At 37.3% G+C, this 18,824-nt stretch overlaps 2 protein-coding genes across 2 annotated transcripts; both read right to left on the bottom strand.

The window, feature by feature from the left end:
- Positions 1 to 517: 517 nt before the first annotated feature.
- On the bottom strand, positions 518 to 2,937 carry LOC121982299 (WAT1-related protein At5g64700-like). The gene is made up of 7 exons (XM_042535294.1): positions 2,558 to 2,937; positions 2,116 to 2,178; positions 1,900 to 2,016; positions 1,582 to 1,819; positions 1,310 to 1,468; positions 1,039 to 1,190; positions 518 to 929 (listed from the first exon to the last, which is right to left on the bottom strand). Exons 1-7 carry the CDS (start codon positions 2,752 to 2,754, stop codon positions 800 to 802), a joined length of 1,056 nt encoding a protein of 351 aa, XP_042391228.1. The 5' UTR covers positions 2,755 to 2,937; the 3' UTR covers positions 518 to 799.
- Positions 2,938 to 3,026: 89 nt separating this feature from the next.
- On the bottom strand, positions 3,027 to 5,176 carry LOC121982298 (WAT1-related protein At3g30340-like). Its single transcript, XM_042535293.1, has 6 exons — positions 4,898 to 5,176; positions 4,700 to 4,762; positions 4,098 to 4,214; positions 3,614 to 4,007; positions 3,385 to 3,536; positions 3,027 to 3,304 (listed from the first exon to the last, which is right to left on the bottom strand). Exons 1-6 carry the CDS (start codon positions 5,107 to 5,109, stop codon positions 3,157 to 3,159), a joined length of 1,086 nt encoding a protein of 361 aa, XP_042391227.1. The 5' UTR covers positions 5,110 to 5,176; the 3' UTR covers positions 3,027 to 3,156.
- Positions 5,177 to 18,824: the final 13,648 nt, after the last annotated feature.

The following is an 18,824-nucleotide window of genomic DNA, read 5'->3' as shown; positions in this document are numbered from 1 at the left end:
AAAAGGATAGACTATAAAGATGCTTCGATACCTTTCCTAAAATGGACATGCAATCTCTACGTATAGTAGAAAGGAAGCTTCTGATGTACAACTTGCATATAAAATATTTGTTGTCATTCATAGTACAAAACGCCAAAAAGGAATATGAGACAGTTGGGCCAAGAGACTCGCAATCTGCTTACTTGGCAAACCGAAAAAGTTTTTCCCATGATCTGGTCGGTAGTCGCTTAGCCGATCGGGCATATAGAATGTCATCGGGGACTAACCCTTGACCTGGCTTATTGGTTTCAACAAAAGAGTTCAATCAAATCGGATGCCCCTTTTGTCTAATCGGAACGTAGTTTCGATCGATTGAGTTACTTAGTTGTACTATCTTAAAGAAATCTGGGTCCTGAAGAGTACTGACTCGTTTTGAGATCTTCGTCCATATGAAAATTGTGACATCTAGTGATGAATGTTAAAGAAAAATAGAAACATAATACCTTATTTATATCGAACGAAGGATCTCCTTCCTTTCTGTTTCTCCTTTTCAAAGATGTTTTCCACAATTCATTCCTTTCCCTCTTTCTCGGGCAAATAAGGGATAAACAGAGCTTATTAATGAATGAACTACTAAAACATAAACTAAAATCACCTCCCAAAATTAAAAACACACAACCAGAAAAACAATCTTAAAACAAAGTCAAAAGTCATTATAACACACTGATCATGTGGGAAAATACTTGTGCTTTTTTGTTTTTTTATTGTTGTTGTTGGTTTTCCAAATTAATTTGAAGGGTGAGTGCAGCAATCAATAAGACTAAGTTGGAAGCCCATCTTCAAGCTGTTGCTCATCTTGAAGACTGCTGATCTTCAGTGCAGAATGCCCTTCTGTTCCACCCCAAAGAAATGCATAAACTCCTCCAATTATCAAAATTGCACCCACCAAACTTCAACATACAAAAAACAAAAACAAAATAAAAAAATGTCATTTAGATAGAAAACATTTTCACCTAATTAACTTAACTAAAAAAAACAATTAAGTCTGTAAATCAATACCTTCCAACTGTGACTTCTTCACCCATAAACATTGATTCAGCAATGACTGTAAAAATGACTGATAATGGATTGAACACTGATGGATATGTTGGACCTCTTCTTGAGACTGCCCATGAGATCAAGCAATATGTGCATCCAGAATTCAGAATACCCTACAAAAAATTAACAATCAGTTGTTGTTGTATGACCAGTATTGATTGGAGTTTCATGCACCGGAATATTCTTAAAATAAAATTGAAAAAAACGAGAGAAAAGAGGGGGGAAAACTCACTGAGTAAAAGATGGTTAATAAATTTAAGTTGAAATCTAACTTCCATGGCCTTAAATCTCTGTCAAGAGCTACTCCTATGAGCATTGCCATGAGGCTTCCAAACAAGCAAGTCAGCATTGTAGTCCAATACTTTGAAGGAAACACTTTGAAGACTTTAACCTACACCAAGAGAATGGAATCATGGATGATGGGGGGCCAAACTAATCCCCCTAGCTCAATTGTGAATTTGATAAATGTTGTTTGATCATGTGTTCGTAGAGAACTGCCACTACCTGCACGATGAACCATAATGCGAAGCTAAAATTGCTCCCTATCAGCAAGAGACTACTGCGAAAAATGTTTCGCTCCGCGACTGCCTTTGCCTCGCTCTCAATTCTGTGAAGGTGAAAGGCCCCTATGTGGAAAGTTTTACCTTTGTATAAACTAACCACCATAGCTCCACCTACTGATAACAAAGTGCCAAGAACCTTCATTTTCCCTGCTTTACTGTTTAACTCTAATCTCTCAAATCTGAAATACAAAACAAATGAGTAAGTAAACGTCATTAAAACTATCTAAAAACTCAAGAATTAGACAATTTTAACAATTACCCAATGATGACTGCTATGATGAAGGTGACAATTGGGATTAAGTTCAAGTAATTCACTGCATATGAAGCACTTGTGTATTCTAAAGCATAGTAGTACAACCCCATTGCCATCACCACCCTGAGTTAAGCATCAATTAATTGAGAATAATCATCAGATATATTTTGTTTTTTTTAAAAGTAATTTTAGATCGGAGAGGATAAAGTAAACAGTATATACCCAAACAATGCATTGATGAAAATCCAGAAGAGAGCTGAGCAGGCCAATTTGTTCTTCATCTCCCTGTAAGAAAGAAAAAAAAAAAAACCCACTAAGAACAGTGTAATGATCGAATAGAGATGATGTTCTTGCTTGTTTGCTAATGTCAGTCTTATCCAAACAGTGGACTATTATTTACTGCAATAATTGAAATCCAAGACAGGTGTATGAATCCCTTATGATGTTTGAAAAGCTGTTTTGTTTTCTTGTGTGTCAATTTGTTGCTTGCAAGACTATGAAGCTAGTTTTCAGAAGCATGATTTCAGCACTTTATTTCCTGAAAATATTTGTCATCATATAAAGCTACTTTTACTATATTCTTCCTAATGAGCACATTCTAGTTAAAGCCTACCAAAAAGAAAAAGAAGAGAATGGTAGATAGAGCATTCAGCAATGCACAAACCTCTCGAGAAAGATAGCGAAAGGAGCCATGAAGAGAGCCCCTACCGCGTTGCGATAGCAAAGGAGACTGAAAACGGTTGTCGTGCCGCTTGTCAAGATGACTTTGGAGAGCAAGAGCATGCCCATGGTGAAGAGTTGAACCGCGACCATGCCTAGCGGAAGCATTATGTTCTCCAAAGCTCGATTCTCACTCACCATGACTAAATTTGGTTTTTAGAGAGGTTGGAAAGGAAAGAATGAAGGAGTTGGGCCTCAAGTAAATGATAGTCCTGGAGTGTTTGAACTGATGTATATGTAGGAGTTCCTATTGCTATTTGTACACTCATCCAGATTTGTCAAAATAATAGAAGTTGAGTACTAATAACAATTTTCAAACTTTATTTAGTTGCAAATGACAAACATCCAAAAACCAACTTACCTAAATTTCTCCATAATAGAATTATTATTTTTCTTTATATAATCTTAAAATGTTGTCTAAGAACTTGTTAACTAATTAAACCTTTGCAATTCAAAAGAATATGCAAAGTGATTGGCTAGAACATTACATTAAACAAAGAGCCTCTACAAATTGCAGCTCAAATGATACATTTGCTCACTGAATCACACTGTTTGCTGCTGCTGCTGTTTGTTCTCCTCTTCATTGCTCTCCTTTGAATTGGCTTCACACTTGTGCGTCTGATCGCCGTCCTTGCTCTTCCCCCACAGGAGGAAATATAGTCCGGCGATCACCAGAGCAGATCCCAAAACACTTCATTTTCCAAAGAGATGAAAGGATGAAAGGATCAGTAAGCTTGATTGGAGGTGCATGTGTTTGATTAGTATACGTACCTTCCCAAGTAAAGCTGCGTGTGGAGAAGCGATGTGTCTATGACGGCGACGAGGATCTGGGTAAGAGGAGTGAAGGCGGAGGCGAAGAGAGGGCCTCGTTGCTCGACGCACCAGGACATGGCCAGGAACCCTACGCCGGATCCCACCACCCCCTGCGATGTGTAGAAAATTAATGGAGATAGCGATCGATTGGAGTTGCAGTGGAGGTAGCTAGCTGGCTGTTGCTTACTGAGTACAGCACCGTCGCGATGGCTAGTTTGGACTTGAGGAGCCACATGGAGAAGCCGCGCTGGAGGGCTAGGCTCAGCGCCGCCGCCTGAAGGAAGCTGATGAGGAAGGTGAGGGCGGCGCCGGAGTAGATCGCGGGGTACTTCTGCCCCACCTTGGACTGGACCAGGAACCACGAGGCGTAGCAGAGGCACGCGGCGAACAGCGTGCAGGTCGCCGTCGCGCGCTGCCTCGAGCTGTAGGACACGCCGGCGCCGCCTCCGCCGTTATCCCCCCCGGCGGCCGTCAAGGTCGCGCCTTTGTACAGCGAGAGGACCAACGCGCCGGCGACGCACACGACTGCTCCGACCGCCTTCAAGATCCCCGCTGCCTGCTTCAGATTCAGAGTCTCCAACCTGCAACAACACAAATCAAATCAACAAGATCCAAAAACAGAGCAGCAGCAGCAGCAGCGACAAAAACAGAAATGAGAGATGGATCCATGCCGGAAGAGCAAGGCCATGAGGAAGGTGAGAACGGGAAGGATGTTGGCGAAGGCGCAGGCGAAGGTTGCCGACGTGTACTGCAATCCGACGAGGAAGAGGTACTGCGTCAGGGCAGCTCTGCAACACAAATCCAACGACAATATCGCGAATCAGATTTCGCTGCGCAAGCTTCGGATGAAAATTTTCATTTTGCCATCGCCCCCAAAACTTTACCAGCTTTTCTATTTTCCCCCTTGTAATTTTAAATATTATAATTTGACCCAAAATTTATAAAATAAAAATAAAAAATGAACTTTTAAAAGTTTAATAATTTTTCAAAATGCTCGTTTAAAATTTCATTGATAGTAGCTAAATGGGAAATTTTTATAGTGAAATAATGAAAATAATATTAAATTATGAGTAGTATTTTGCTAATTTTAAAAATATAATTAAATTATGAGTTATATTTTGTTAATTTTCTTTAGCCAAAACCCCGTACAAATAAAAGATACATGTGTTTTCTTCAAGGCATAAGGGTAAAACAACCAATAGGTAAAGAAGAGGGGTGGAAAGATAAAATTTCTCTGGAAGAAGTAAGAACAGCGGGAGTCCACGCTACTTGCCCGAGCGCTGCGCTGAAGAAGAGATGCAGGCAGATGCTCTTCGTCAGCTTCGGTCTCATCTTCCTGATCAGACGACGACGACGATATCAGATGATGCATTGCGTTGGCAGTTAAGAATTTTGCCTCAATTTTTATTTTTATTTTTGTATAATTAAATTCAAACTAGAAATAATCCTTGCGGTTTGAACGCATGCGAACCTCTCGCGGAAGTGGGCGACGGGCAGCAGGACGACGGCGGCCACGAGTTGCCGAAAGGTGATGAGGGCGAGCCGGTCGGTGCCGGCGTCGAGCGCCTTCTTGATCATGATGTTCATCACGGCGAAGGCGGCGTCTATGGCGAGCATCATCGCCACCACTCTGCCGCGGCGCCACCAGCCTCGACAGCCGCAGAGGAGCATCCCGGGAGCCATGGCGTGGTTGGGTCGTGGGAAGCTTCGCCATGGCAGGGAGGGGTATTTAAGCTCGCCATGGCAGGGATTGGGTCAAGGTCACGTCATGGCTAGCTTTTGGAGATAATTTAGGGCTTCCATGGCATAATATAAACATTCATGGAATATAATATAGTAAAAGCAATGACGTGTCAATACATTATTGTTACAATTTCAACGATCGCAATTGACCAACAGGGCCATCCCCCCTCCTTTAGCTGAGTCTCTTATCGAGCTTAGCTCAGGTCAGACTATGACTGTGTGACCTTTCGGTCTACTGACTTGATCATCTGAGTTCGGTCTTAAGTCGGGATGGTTTGATCCAAGTTCTGTCATCACTTTGCGTTGACCGAGTCCTAAGCTCGCCACACTCCTGCGGTCACGGCCACATCAACCACGCTAGGCACAAAGGCTAGAGAAAAAGAGGAGAAGAAGAGATCAAATAGTCTAGGGTTTCATCTCATGTACCAATGAATTAACAAGCTATTTGAACTTGAATGGTTGATAAGGGATTAATTTTTCGGGGCGCATGCCTTCGAAAAAATTCCTCCCACCTTTTAGTAACTTTGTGATCAACTATATATAAGTTGATCGTATGATTTATTTTCTTTCACAGAATTTATGAACAAATTATGGGAGATATATGAGGTGAGTGTAATCACTATAATTGAACAGTTGATGAGAAAACTTTGACATATAATAGAGTTTTAGAATAAAGTAAAAGAAAATACAAAAAGGACTCGTCAAAGAGGAAAAAGAATGTCCTAAGAATTGAAACCTAGATGATTGGATGAAGAATAAATGTAGAAAAAAAATGAAGAGCTTAATGCTCAAGGGTAAGGAAAAAAAAAGCTAAAAAGGATCACAGAGAGAAATTTATAAATCTCTACAACCTAAAACTAGATGCGAAAATATCATAATGAGAAAGAGAAAAAATTGATCTTCTAGTCAGTCGGTCTATTGATTCTTTCCTCATTAATAACCTCATTAAGAAAATATATAATTGTTAAATATCTCAATCTAGTCACTATACACAATGATTAATATATTAATTTTTATCTTAGAGAAAATATTCCTACCTTAAATTATATTACAAAAAATCCAAGTTAAAGAACAACATCTAGAAAAAGAATTTAGATTAACCACAATTCAATTATGGTAGCCTCCATGTAGAATAGTTACATTTTGTGAAGATCTATGTGTAACATTTGAACAAGTATGGCGGTAAACAACCTAATTAAGTTAAGTTTTATGTTATTCAATTTTATTTGATAAAATAACTCAATTAAATAAAATCAAGCCTAAAATAAATTAAGTTATTTAAATTTGGCTTGATTCCTTTTTTACGAGTTTGAGTTTGATTAAGTTTGATTTAAGTTTAATTAGTTTGTTTAGATGTTATCAAGTTCTTATTTCAAGATTATTTACTTGTTTAAAATATTTATATTTTAAAACTTATTTGATTGATTATTGAACTCAATATTAGAAGCTTCCTTATCCATTTTAAATTGATTTATTTATTTACATGTATGATATATTAGCACTTCATATAAACTTCATTCGCAAATATTATTCATGAATATGTTAGTCACATTTGAGGATATGACCTATAAAAGGAAAGATGTTTACTACAAGTAAAGTTGAGAAGAAGATGGCATTCTCAAACTAGACATATAACACCAAAAAAGTTAGGGTCCTATCAAGGATGTGGAATGGGGGATTGTTAACCTTTTTTTACATGTCGGGAAGTGTCGTGTGTGTTGGATGGGTTAGCACGTTTGGCTCGTTCATCCAACCAACAAATTGCCCAACCTTGCGTGTGTTTTCTTACAAATAATGACACCTTAGAGGCAAGGTCGAATTCGCGACCCACTTGTTCTTCTCATAATGTTGCATTAACATGGAACAACATCAAATATCATCGACTTCACTTGCTCACTTTCATCATTTTCACAAGTGAATTATTGGCAAAACGATGACTAATTATATGATCTTCTTTTAGACAAAAGGCGAGGGATCGGAACCCCAACAAAGCATAGTGGGCGAGGGAGCAACGGATGCCACAGCGTTGTTAAAAGAAAATATCGCCAAAGAGATCAAACCAACAATTGAGCAACAACTTTTGCAAAGATGAACAATTAAATAAATGAACAAGGAAGCTTTACACAAAGGAAAGTCATGTAAAGCTAAAGCTTTCCAATGTGGTCACATTGCTCCTTTGTCTTGTGGATTAACAAAAGTTATGAAATAATGATTAGTCCTAAATTAAGGATCCTTTCATGCAAATTAAGGATCCTTTCATATTTTATTAGCATAAGTAGATGTTATATTTTGCAAATCTAGGTGCAACTCTTTGTGGTGCTAGCGAGCTAGCCCGTCAAGTCGAATGAGACTAACAATGCTAGATATGAGTTGGTGGGTCAAGCTTATGAAAATTAAGATGACATTGGATTAAATGATTAGAATGACTATGAGTATGAATTTGATAGTAAAGTGGAATGAAAATAAAATTCATCTAGTTATATAGGTTTAACTGATTCCCATAAATCTGAAAATCATTTTTAAATTATCATTCCTAAATTCACAATCCAAACACTATCTTTTACTATTATTTCATTCCCTTATTCCCAAATCTATCAACGAAATACCATCTTAAAGTTGAATCGATCCTATTTGTCGATCGAGCTAAGTCAAAATGTCAAGTTGAGCTAGCGATCGTGCCAAATGGATTTGTCAAGTTGGATTAATTAGGTAGGACAAATATCACACTAATTAATTAAATCATATATATAACATTCTCATGGATGGATCAAGATAATGAAGTGAGGATCCGATGCCTCCCCACAGTCACTGCAGCCTCACAGGGCAGTGGAAATGGCATGGAGGAGATAGAGCTGAGGGTGAGGAGGGAGGAGGAACATGATCCCGGAGACCAACTGTAGAAGATATCGCATGAGTGGTGTAACGTCGATCCGTCTGTAAAGGCTTCACTCCCAATCCTTTAAAGCTACTAAGGGGGTAAAGCAAAGCTGTGTGACCCTGCTGCAGACATTTCTTTAGTTAGGAAAAGGAAAGCTCTAACTGTTCCTGAGTCACAATCATGGGCAAACATGTTCACGACGAACAGGACTCATGAGTCATGTCCATGCTTGTTGCTTCATTGCTGATTCACTTGCACATCCACCGCCCACTTGAGTCAACCCAACTGTCCATAGTGAAAGTTACAAGAGATACTCCTCCTCTTTCTTTCTTTCTTTCTGGATCAGTGCTGAGGATGTGCTAGCAGTACTGGCCCAATGAGCAAGGCAAAAGACAGGGCGACAAAGTCGGCGTCGTCGTCGTCGCCGTCCGTTCTGTCGGTCGAGATGAGTTCCTTGAGGTTGAGGGAGCTAGAGACAGCTGACAAGGGCGCCGGCGTCGACCTCCTTCCACCACATCAACTTTCTAAATCTGTATGGCAAATGCACAGAGGCATCCATATCTGTGTATATCATCTGGACAAATTAATTGTATAAATATGGGCGACATATTAATTATAGCTAGGCTGCGTCATCGTTCACTTTAGACCTGAAAAGGGGGATGATGACAAAGCTTTCCTCTAGGTGAGTGATCAGACCTAGCTAGCTACGTACATGGGCGTTTAGGGTTTAGGTAAGTTATGATGGTGTCGTAGAAATAAAAAAGTAATGAAGAAGAAGAAAGTGGTAGAAAGATTAAGGTTTGGTAATTATATTAATTGAGGGTTAAAGTTAAATACTAAAAGATTCATATAGAATCCTATTGAGGGTGAAGTTGTGTGCGCATGCATCGTGCCCAAAATAATTGAGCTAGAGTTAGACAGGCTGACTACTAAGTCAGAGGGGATCATTATCTAGGGTATCATGATACTAAGTACTTAATTTCATATTTGATGCACACTGTTTTTTTAAATCACTACAGGAATATGTGATTTAGCTGTGAATTATTTCGTCGCTAACAAAATAATTTTCGCTCCTAAAAGAATATAGCGACAATAAATATTTGTCGCTAGCATCGTCGCTATAGGCTTATCGTAAATCATATTTAGCGATGAAAGCCAAGATTTCATTGCTAAGATAACGACATAACATAAAACATCACCAAGATGGTCATAATCGCTACTAATATTCACCTAGTTAGGTTAGCAATGAATTGGCGCATATCCATCCCTGTTAGTGACGAATTGGTTCACTAAATCCACCTTGATTAGCGACAAATTACACAAAATTATTTGCTAATCCTAGTTTAGTTCCACGGCAAATAACAAATAATTCGTTGCTAGCCATTTAAAAAAAATCCAACCATACAAGGGATTAGAGACAAATTCCCATTGATTCATCACTAAGGAGTGTTAGCGATGAATTTCGACGAATTCGTCACTAACGTTATTTTTTTTTAAAATATTTATTTATATTAATATCCTGTATATAAATTTATAACTCACAACAGTCACAATATTCACAAATTTATACTCATACATCACAACATTCACGAAATGGAAGTTCACTCTAACAACCAGTGACACTAGAAAATAAAGTTCACATACAAATTCATAACTTTAACAATAAGTTCACAACATCAAATTCTAAGATGAAGAAGGAGGTGGAGCTGATGAGGAATTATGGATCAAGGATTGTAATACTCCAGGTGCCAACTGGTTAAGAATTTATTCAAACATATCTCGATCGTCTTGATTTCATTAATGTCAACTGATCTTGGGATGCTTGCTGATTGAACTCGGGTGTTTGTTAACTTTTCTTCTGTGTGTGCATTGTGCCCAAAATAATTGAGCTAAGTTAGTCAGGCTGACTATTAGAGGCGGTCATTATCTAGGGTAATAGGTGGGATGCTAAGTACTTAATTTCATGTTTGATGCACACGTTTTTTTTTTAATCACTATAGGAAATATGTGATTTAGCTGTGAATTATTTCGTCGCTAACAAAACAATTTCATCGCTAAAAGAATATAGCAACAATAAATATTCACCGCTAACATCGATCGTCGCTATAGACTTATCGTAAACCATATTTAGAGACGAAAGCCAAGATTTCTTCTCGCTAAGATAACGACATAACATAAAACATCGTCAAGATGGTTATAATCGCTACTAATATTCACCCAGGTTAGCAATGAATCAGACACATTTTTTGCTGCTAAATCCATCCCGTTAGCGACGAATTGACGTATTTTCGTCGCTAAATCCACCTCGATTAGCGACAAATTATACAAAATTCTTTGCTAATCTTAGTTTAGTTCCACGGCAAATAACAAATAATTCGTTGCTAGCCACTTTAAAAAAAAACCCAACCATATAAGGGATTAGATACGAATTCCCATTGATTCGTCGCAGAACAAATGTTAGCGAATTTCGATGAATTGGTCACTATCACTATAAATTTATAGCTCACAACAAAGTCACAATATTCACAAATTTGTACTCATACTTCACAACGTTCACAAAATATCATCGAGTTCACAACTCTAACAACTAGTGACACGAGAAAATAAAGTTCACATCCAAATTCATAACTTTAACAATAAGTTCACAATGTCAAATTCTAAGGTGGAGGAGGTGGAGCTGATGAAAAATTATGGATCAAGGATTGTAATGCATAAGTTCACAATGTCAAATTCTAACGTGGAGGAGGTGGAGCTGATGAAGAATTATGGATCAAGGATTATAATGCTTCAAGTGCGAATTGATTAAAAATTTGTTCAAATATATCTTGTCTTGATCTCATTAATGTCAACTGATCTTGGGTGTTTGCTAACTGAACTCAGGTGTTTGTTAACTCTTCTTTTGTTCCTTTTAGTCCGTGCTCACGATGGATTCAAGCTTTTCATGCAATGCTATGTTAATTGATCTAGATGAGGTGGCGTTTGAAGACGTGGACCTAACTAATTTTAGCCTACTTCCAAGTCGTGTAATATATATCCGAAACGAGTACCGAGGACATGATATAGCTTGACCATAAAAATATCAACTTATGAAAATTCAATTCAAGATCACAGATAAACATACTGAGATATGCAAGAGTCTTGCTAAAAGTAGTGACAAAATCAAGTTATACGGCATTCTCCTTCACAAGTAAATGACACTTGTGCATATACTCATGCATGCAAAAAACAGATGAATTTGAGGCTTTTACATTCCAGGATAATGCAAACTATACTGAATGCTTCATATGAGATGCCTGTGAATATAGAACATAAACAATAGAGTACAAAAGTAGAACAAATGTGTTGGCCTAGAGTTTCAATACCTAAGTCACCAAAACAATACAAATTTCAAAGATAATAAAACATATAATATGATGATATCTTGAGTATATAGATAAGGTTTAGCTCATCTGAGTATTTCAAATCACCAAGATGGAACAACCAAATATAAGCAAGATGAAGAAATATTTAAAAGAATGTGATGGAACAATTCAACAGAATGAGTATCGCGAACTTGATCACAAAATTTATTCATAATTTGGACTGCATTGATGTCATTTTCTGTATTTTTTTATGTTTGAATATTATCATCACTCAGTCACATCGTATCATCCTAGAAATAACAGGCATTTTAAAAATATCATAAAAATAATTATGCATAGTTAAGAATCACTAAATAAGATCATAGAATACATATGCAGCTTCGGCATTTTTTCCAATCCATCCTTTTGACGAGTTATAATGAGTTTCATTATACACAATAATCTAATCTTTTTTCTATGATTGATCGATCTGAAAAAAATAATGTGTTACTATTTTAATCAACAAATAATATACGATAACTATAAAATTAGTACTTACACCGTCGTAACTATATTGAATGGAGGATTTAGAACCTCCGCGATGATTATATGAGAGTTTCCCAGGTGATTTAGGCATAAGAATTAAAAGAGACATAATCAAGTATCATGATTTCATCATTTTTCATAGTGGAAAATTATAATTCACAAGTATAACAGGTCATATACTATAAGTATTTGACATATTTTCAAATGGCTTAAAATAGTCAGTAGCCAACCCTAAGTGAATATTTCATGGATCATTAGCAAATATTTATGTGACATGTCAAATTATTTCCATGATTCATTATTTGCTGGGTGCCTTAATACATCATTTGTTTCAACCCATTTGTCTTTATGTCATTTCATATTTTTGATGTATGTTTCGTAAATAACCGTTTAAGTTTGGACTTCAAAGGAAAATATCGAAGAGTTTTTTGAGCGTTCTCTTTTTTATCTATCCCATCATACTTGTATCTAGACTCCTTGCACATTGGATATGTATCCTTATTCTTGTGCTCATCCCAAAATAATATATAATCATTCTTACATACATGTATCTTCTCTTCTCATATGTCAATCCTAACTCTTTTAACATTTTTTTTGCTTCATAATGAGAATTTGGAAATATATTCGGTTTAAGAAATGTCTATTGTAATAATTGAAGTAACATATCAAAAGATTTATTGCTCCATTCATTTAACACCTTCACATGCATTAACTTGACAAAAAAATTGAATATAGAAAAATTAGTACAAATGTGTTACAACTCTTTTTGTGCTTCCTCAAACATTAAGGTATAACTTCCCTTAATATTATTTGCATTCATGTTTTTATTAATATCATCTAATTGAAACCCACTGGTGTTGATATTTCATGTATTTGTTAAATCAGTAAACATGTCTTGAAAATCATTTTATTCAAAATTACAATCATGTTCTTTTTCATTGATAATATTTATAATAATAGATGATATAATAATTTCACCATGAAAGTTCCAGACTTTATATAATTTGTCAAATCCCCACTTATAAAGATGTCTTTAAATATAATCCAACTCATATTTAAACAAATTGACACACTTTTAACATGAACAACGAATTTTGGATAAATTCAAACTTATCATATAACTGATTTAACACATTTGTATATATAAGGATAATCTGATTCTCAATTATTATCTAACTTTTATCTATATTTATAAAATCTAATTAAACATATAAAAAAATTATATTATTTAATAAATAATTCTTATAATCATCAAAATAACCCTAAAGTCATCATCTAAATATCAAAATATTTCTAAAATTATCATCTAAGTATCAAAATAATCCTAAAATTATTATTAAAAATATTAAAAATACTAAATGAAGAATACCTAAAATTATCATCTAAGTACAAAATAACTCAAAGATTATCATCTAAACATCAAAATAACCTTAAAGTCATCATCTAAATATCAGAATATCCTTAAAATTATCTTCTAAGTATTAAAATAACCCTAACATTATGATTAAAATACTAAAAATATTAGATGAAGAATACCCCTAAAATTATTATCTAAGTATCAAAATAACTCAAAAATTAGATCAAAATAACCATAAAGTCATCATCTAAGTATCAAAATATCTCTAAAATTATCATCTAAGTATCAAAATAACCCTAAAATTATGATTAAAAATATTAAAAATACTAAATGAAGAATAATCATAAAATTATCATCTAAAGATCAAAATAAATAAAAAATTATCATCTAAGTATCAAAATAACCCTAAAACCATCATCTAAATATCAAAATATCCCTAAAATTATCATCTAAGTATAAAAATAAATGATTAATAATATTGAAAATAATAAATAAAAAGCTTCTCCCATGGGAGAAAAGATTCAGAGGAAGGTCAGAATAGGTTGGCCACGTTGGGTAAAAGCAAAAGAAAGAGTAGTCACTAGAGTAGGGAGCAGGAGAAGGAAGATTCGTCGGAGTTGCCGAAGTCGCCAGAGGAGTGTTAGGACCAAAAGTAGCTAGAGGGGGGGTGAATAGCTCGTCGCGTGCTCGTTGCTCGGTGTTGCTTGTTTCTTCAAGAATGCGCAGCGGAAAATACATAAACAAACACAAACACGCTAACACTAGGAGTTTACTTGGTATCCACCTCCAACGGAGATGACTAATCTAAGGATCCACACCACGCACGCACCCTCCACTATGAAAACACTCCTTTTCGGTAACTACCGAGGGCGGAGAATCCCTACAAGACTCTCAGTACAAGAAGAAGAAAGGGTAGTAAAGAATAAGCAAAAGCTTACAAGAAATGCAGTAAAAACCCTAGCTTCTTCTTCTTCTCGTTGCAACTCACCTCTTGACTTGGATGAACCTCCAAGAACCTTCAAGAACTGGCGGTGAGGAGCTTAGAGAGTGCTGGGGAGGAGCTGTGTTGAATCTGGAATGAATCGGTGAAGTGCTGCCGAAGGAAATGAACGCCTGCGGCTTAAATCGACGCTAACGGTCGAATCCCGATCGATTGGATTGCTCCCAATCGATCGGGGAGGCTTTGGATCGATCCAGAGCGCCTCTGTGCTCTGGAAACGCGCCTGGATCGATCCACGGATCGATCCAGCGCTTATCGCGCGAAGCAGCCGCGTCCCAATCGATCCACTGATCGATTGGGACCTCTGGATCGATCCACGGATCGATCCAGAGGCTCTCTGTTCGCTGGGACAGGTCTGGATCGATCCACGGATCGATCCAGAGCTACTGCATCGATCCACCGATCGATCCAAACCTGCTGGATCAATCCACGGATCAATCCAAACCTGCTGGATCAATCCACGGATCAATCCAAACCTGCTGGATCAATCCACGGATCAATCCAAACCTGCTGGATCAATCCACGGATCAATCCAAACCTTGGTTTTTGCCCAAAACCAAGCCCAAAGCCCCCTAAACCAACATCTAGTCAACCATGACTTGTTGGTACATAAGACCTAGCATCCGGTCACCCTTGGCCAGCTAGGACTCTCTCACCAAGTGTCTGGTCAATCCCTTTGACCCACTTGGACTTTTCTCTTCTTGCCAAGTATCCGGTCACTCCCTAAGACCTACTTGAACTTTTCTTCCTCGTGCCAAGTATCCGGTCAATCCCTTTGACCTACTTGGACTCTCACCAGATGTCTGGTCAACCTTGACCCATCTGGATTTCTCTTGCCTGGCTTCACTCACCAGGACTTTCCCAATTGCCTAGATTCACTCACTAGGTCTTTCACCTGGCTTCACTCACCAGGATTTTTCTCCTGCCTAGCTTCACTCACTAGGACTTCCCAATTGCCTAGCTTCACTCACTAGGTCTTTCACCTGGCTTCACTCACCAGGATTTTCCTCCTGCCTAACATCCCAGTTAGGACTTCCCAGTCAAGTATCCGGTCATCCTTGACCTACTTGACTCTTCTTCAATCAATATCTTATTGTCAAACATCTAAACCCAAACCAAGACTCAGCTTGGTCAACCAGGTCAACCTTGACCTGAGGGATGTTGCACCAACAATCTCCCCCTTTTTGATGTTTGACAATACCACAATAACACTTACAATGCCACATGTAAGTTAGGCTAATCCCATAGCCTCATTCTTCATGCCACTAGGTAATGAAAGCATAAGTTAAGCTTTTCATTCTCCCCCAAGAGGGAAAACTCCCTCTTAGATAATGAAAGCCTAACTTACTCCCTTTCATACGTCCTTTCATTCTCCCCCTATTGGCACACATCAACCTATGCCCCCTCTTTGGGCACACTTCAACAAATCCATTTATTGAAAACTCTCCCCCTGAAGAGTTGCTCATCATTGGTTACAACTTCACTCGTTGAACCAACATGATAATGAAGGTCTCATACCCTTCATTTATCCTTAACTTCTTCCTCAATGTAGACAAATACCCAACCTTGAGCATTTTCTAACATCTTGAGTTCCCACTTGAAATAATGAGGATATCCACTCCCCATTTCAAGTTCAAAAGCTCGTCCATGAGCATTTTCTTTAAAGAAGGTTAACCACCTTCCAAGGTTCATGAAAAATAATTTTCATGCCTTTAAAGAGTCCCTCCCCCTAAAGACATGGTGGTAACTTCTGTCATTGCACCAACAATGACTTGGAATCCCTAAACCTTTAGGAAACCCAGATTTAGAAGTTTTGAGGTTCAAATGTTCAAAATTTGAAACAAACCTCAACCTAAACTTCAATGAAGTCTTCCTTAACCATTCCATCCTTGTTTTCAACACGAAAACACCCTTTTTATGTATACAAATGTATTTTAAGGGTTTGGAATGGTTACATAGACTAACCATGGTTCAAAGATGCTGAAGTCTTCCCAGCCAAAATCAGCAACTTGGATCGATTGGAGTTGGGATCCAATCGATTGAACCAACCGAATCGATCCACTGATCGATTCAGTATGTGTGGATCGATCCACTGATCGATCCAGCGAGCTTCTGCTCGCGAGATTTACCTTCTGAATCGATCCACGGATCGATTCAGGAACTCCAATCGATCCATGGATCGATCGGAGTTCTGATAGTTGCTGAAATTCCATTTCAACTTCAGAAACCCCTAGAAAATTCTACAAAAATCCAAAAATCATGAAATTTCGTGTAGACATTATTTAGGGCATACTTAATCATGGAAAAATAGCTTTCTATGAAAATACTTTATATTTTCAAAGATTGACACAAACTTGAAAACTTGCAAAAACTTTAGCGTTTTCTTCAAGTTTGTGTCTAACTATTCAATGGTGATTACTATCAAAAGATAGCCTTCACCAAAGTTTTCCAAAAACATTTTAAAAACATTTTCAAAACCAATATCCCATCATGTTCCTTGGGCATAATGCACATGACTTGTACATTAGCTTTCCCAATGATGGGAAAACACATAACTATGTGTTTTGATGAACTTAAAACTCAAAAGAATGCACTAAATCAACATCTTGAGTTTTGTTCATCATCCTAACATCTCACTTGTATCTAATGTGCACTGAAACACATACAAGTCATCTTATAGGTCTTTGTGAGATGTAAGATTTTGGTTTTGCCCTATTCTAGGGATCATGCATATCTATCTAGGCATTTTGAGAGGTAGACATCCACAAAGGATGTTACTTGTTGATTTACTTGTAAACAAATGCCACTTGTTTAACTAATGCCATATGTCCTTAATTTTTAAGGAAATAAACATAATGTATGATAATGTTATGGCATACATCAAAATAAAATAGCTTTCAAAAGAAAGATTCCTATAACTACATGATGTATGTATGGTATGACATGGTATTTTTATATTTTTCATGATAAGTCATGAATGCAAAATACAAATAAGACAAAATATGATGTCATGGCATATTATGAGCAAACAATCATGGCAAGGTTTAGCATAAATAAAATATACCTAGATTACCTATCTAAGTATCGTTAATCTTAGCTAATCCTAAAACTTAAACCCTAGATTGCCCAAAGTGCTTCAAGAGAGTGCCAAAACCTAAATGGGCATTTCTAATTCTCTTGATTAATTTATGCCAATTGAAATTAAGCTTATCCTCAAATGTTGGCATATTCCATTTTTCCTCAAGAGTAATCACATAAATCAAGGCCCGGAGTGCCTTAAAATTTATAAGAGAATACCAAAATCCCAACTTGGGATTTCTCTAGGTTTTCCCAATTTATTCCTTTTAAGATTAAAATCAATTCTTCCACCATTAGGCACATTTTACTCTTTCAAGGAGTAAATAATAATTCCATTTCATTTTCAAAGGTTAACAAAACCTTGAAAATGCTCCTTGAGTGTCAATTTCCTCAAAGTTGGGTTAACTACCCTTCTAATCAGAGTTGACACTCTCTAACCCATCTATGGGGTAGAGAAGATGCTCCTAGGAACCCAACACCTATTGGTGCTCCTTGGATGCTCTAGGTACTCACTAGGGATAACTTCCCTAGATACCTTCCTAGTAACCTTGTTGAGCTTCTTAGAAGCCTTGGTCACATTTTCTAGGTCAACTCTAGGGATAGCCTCTCTTGTGACCTTGTTAGTGACTTTCTTAGACTTCTTAGAAGTCTTAGTCACTTTGGTTGCAAAGATACTTCTAGGGATATCTTCCCTTGTATCTTGGACTTGACCTCTAGACTTAGGGTTTGTTCCATAGCTATATGGAACCCTATGATAACTAGGCACATCCTTTTTAGCTTTGGGTTTGTATCCCAAACCTCTATGACCATTGGATGACCTTTGTGCTCCTAGACCTAGGCTATGCTCATTTTGGCCTAATAAGATATTTTCCATCCTTCTTAGGGTCTTTTCCATTTTATCAAGTCTTGACCTCAAGACTTGATTTTCCATCACTAAGTCCTTAGTTTTTGGTTTTCCATTAAGTCCATGAGCATTTTTGTTTCTAGGCTTGTAGCTACAATCCTTAGAGTTCTTGCCTAGACTTTTACCTACATTCCTAGCCTTAGGTGTAGTAGTTTTGGCATGTAGGGCCACATGCTTTTCCTTAAAGCCCTCATGCTTCCTATTCTTATGGTAAATCGCATTAAAATGATAAAAATTAGAACTATCATGCTTTTTACCATAATGTAAAGGAGTAGGCTCAATAAATGTTACCTTCTTCTTTACCTTGGAGGCTCCCCCTTGACTAATGCCTCCTTGAGCCTTGACCATCTTCTTCCCCTTGAGGCATTGACTCCGGTAATGCCCCTTTTGATTGCAAGAGAAGCATATGATATGCTCCTTGCTCTTCTTTGTTCCGAGAATGGTCTCCTCGGGCTTCTCCTTGCCCTTTTGCGTCACTTGACCCTTCTTCTTGGCCAAGTTAGGACACTTGCTCTTGTAGTGCCCACTTTCCCTACACTCAAAACATATTA

Source organism: Zingiber officinale, chromosome 5A (assembly GCF_018446385.1).
Source record: "Zingiber officinale cultivar Zhangliang chromosome 5A, Zo_v1.1, whole genome shotgun sequence".
Classification (NCBI taxonomy): domain Eukaryota; kingdom Viridiplantae; phylum Streptophyta; class Magnoliopsida; order Zingiberales; family Zingiberaceae; genus Zingiber; species Zingiber officinale.
The sequence above is the reverse complement of the archived record's forward strand: the minus strand, read 5'-3'. Positions and strand labels throughout refer to the sequence as shown.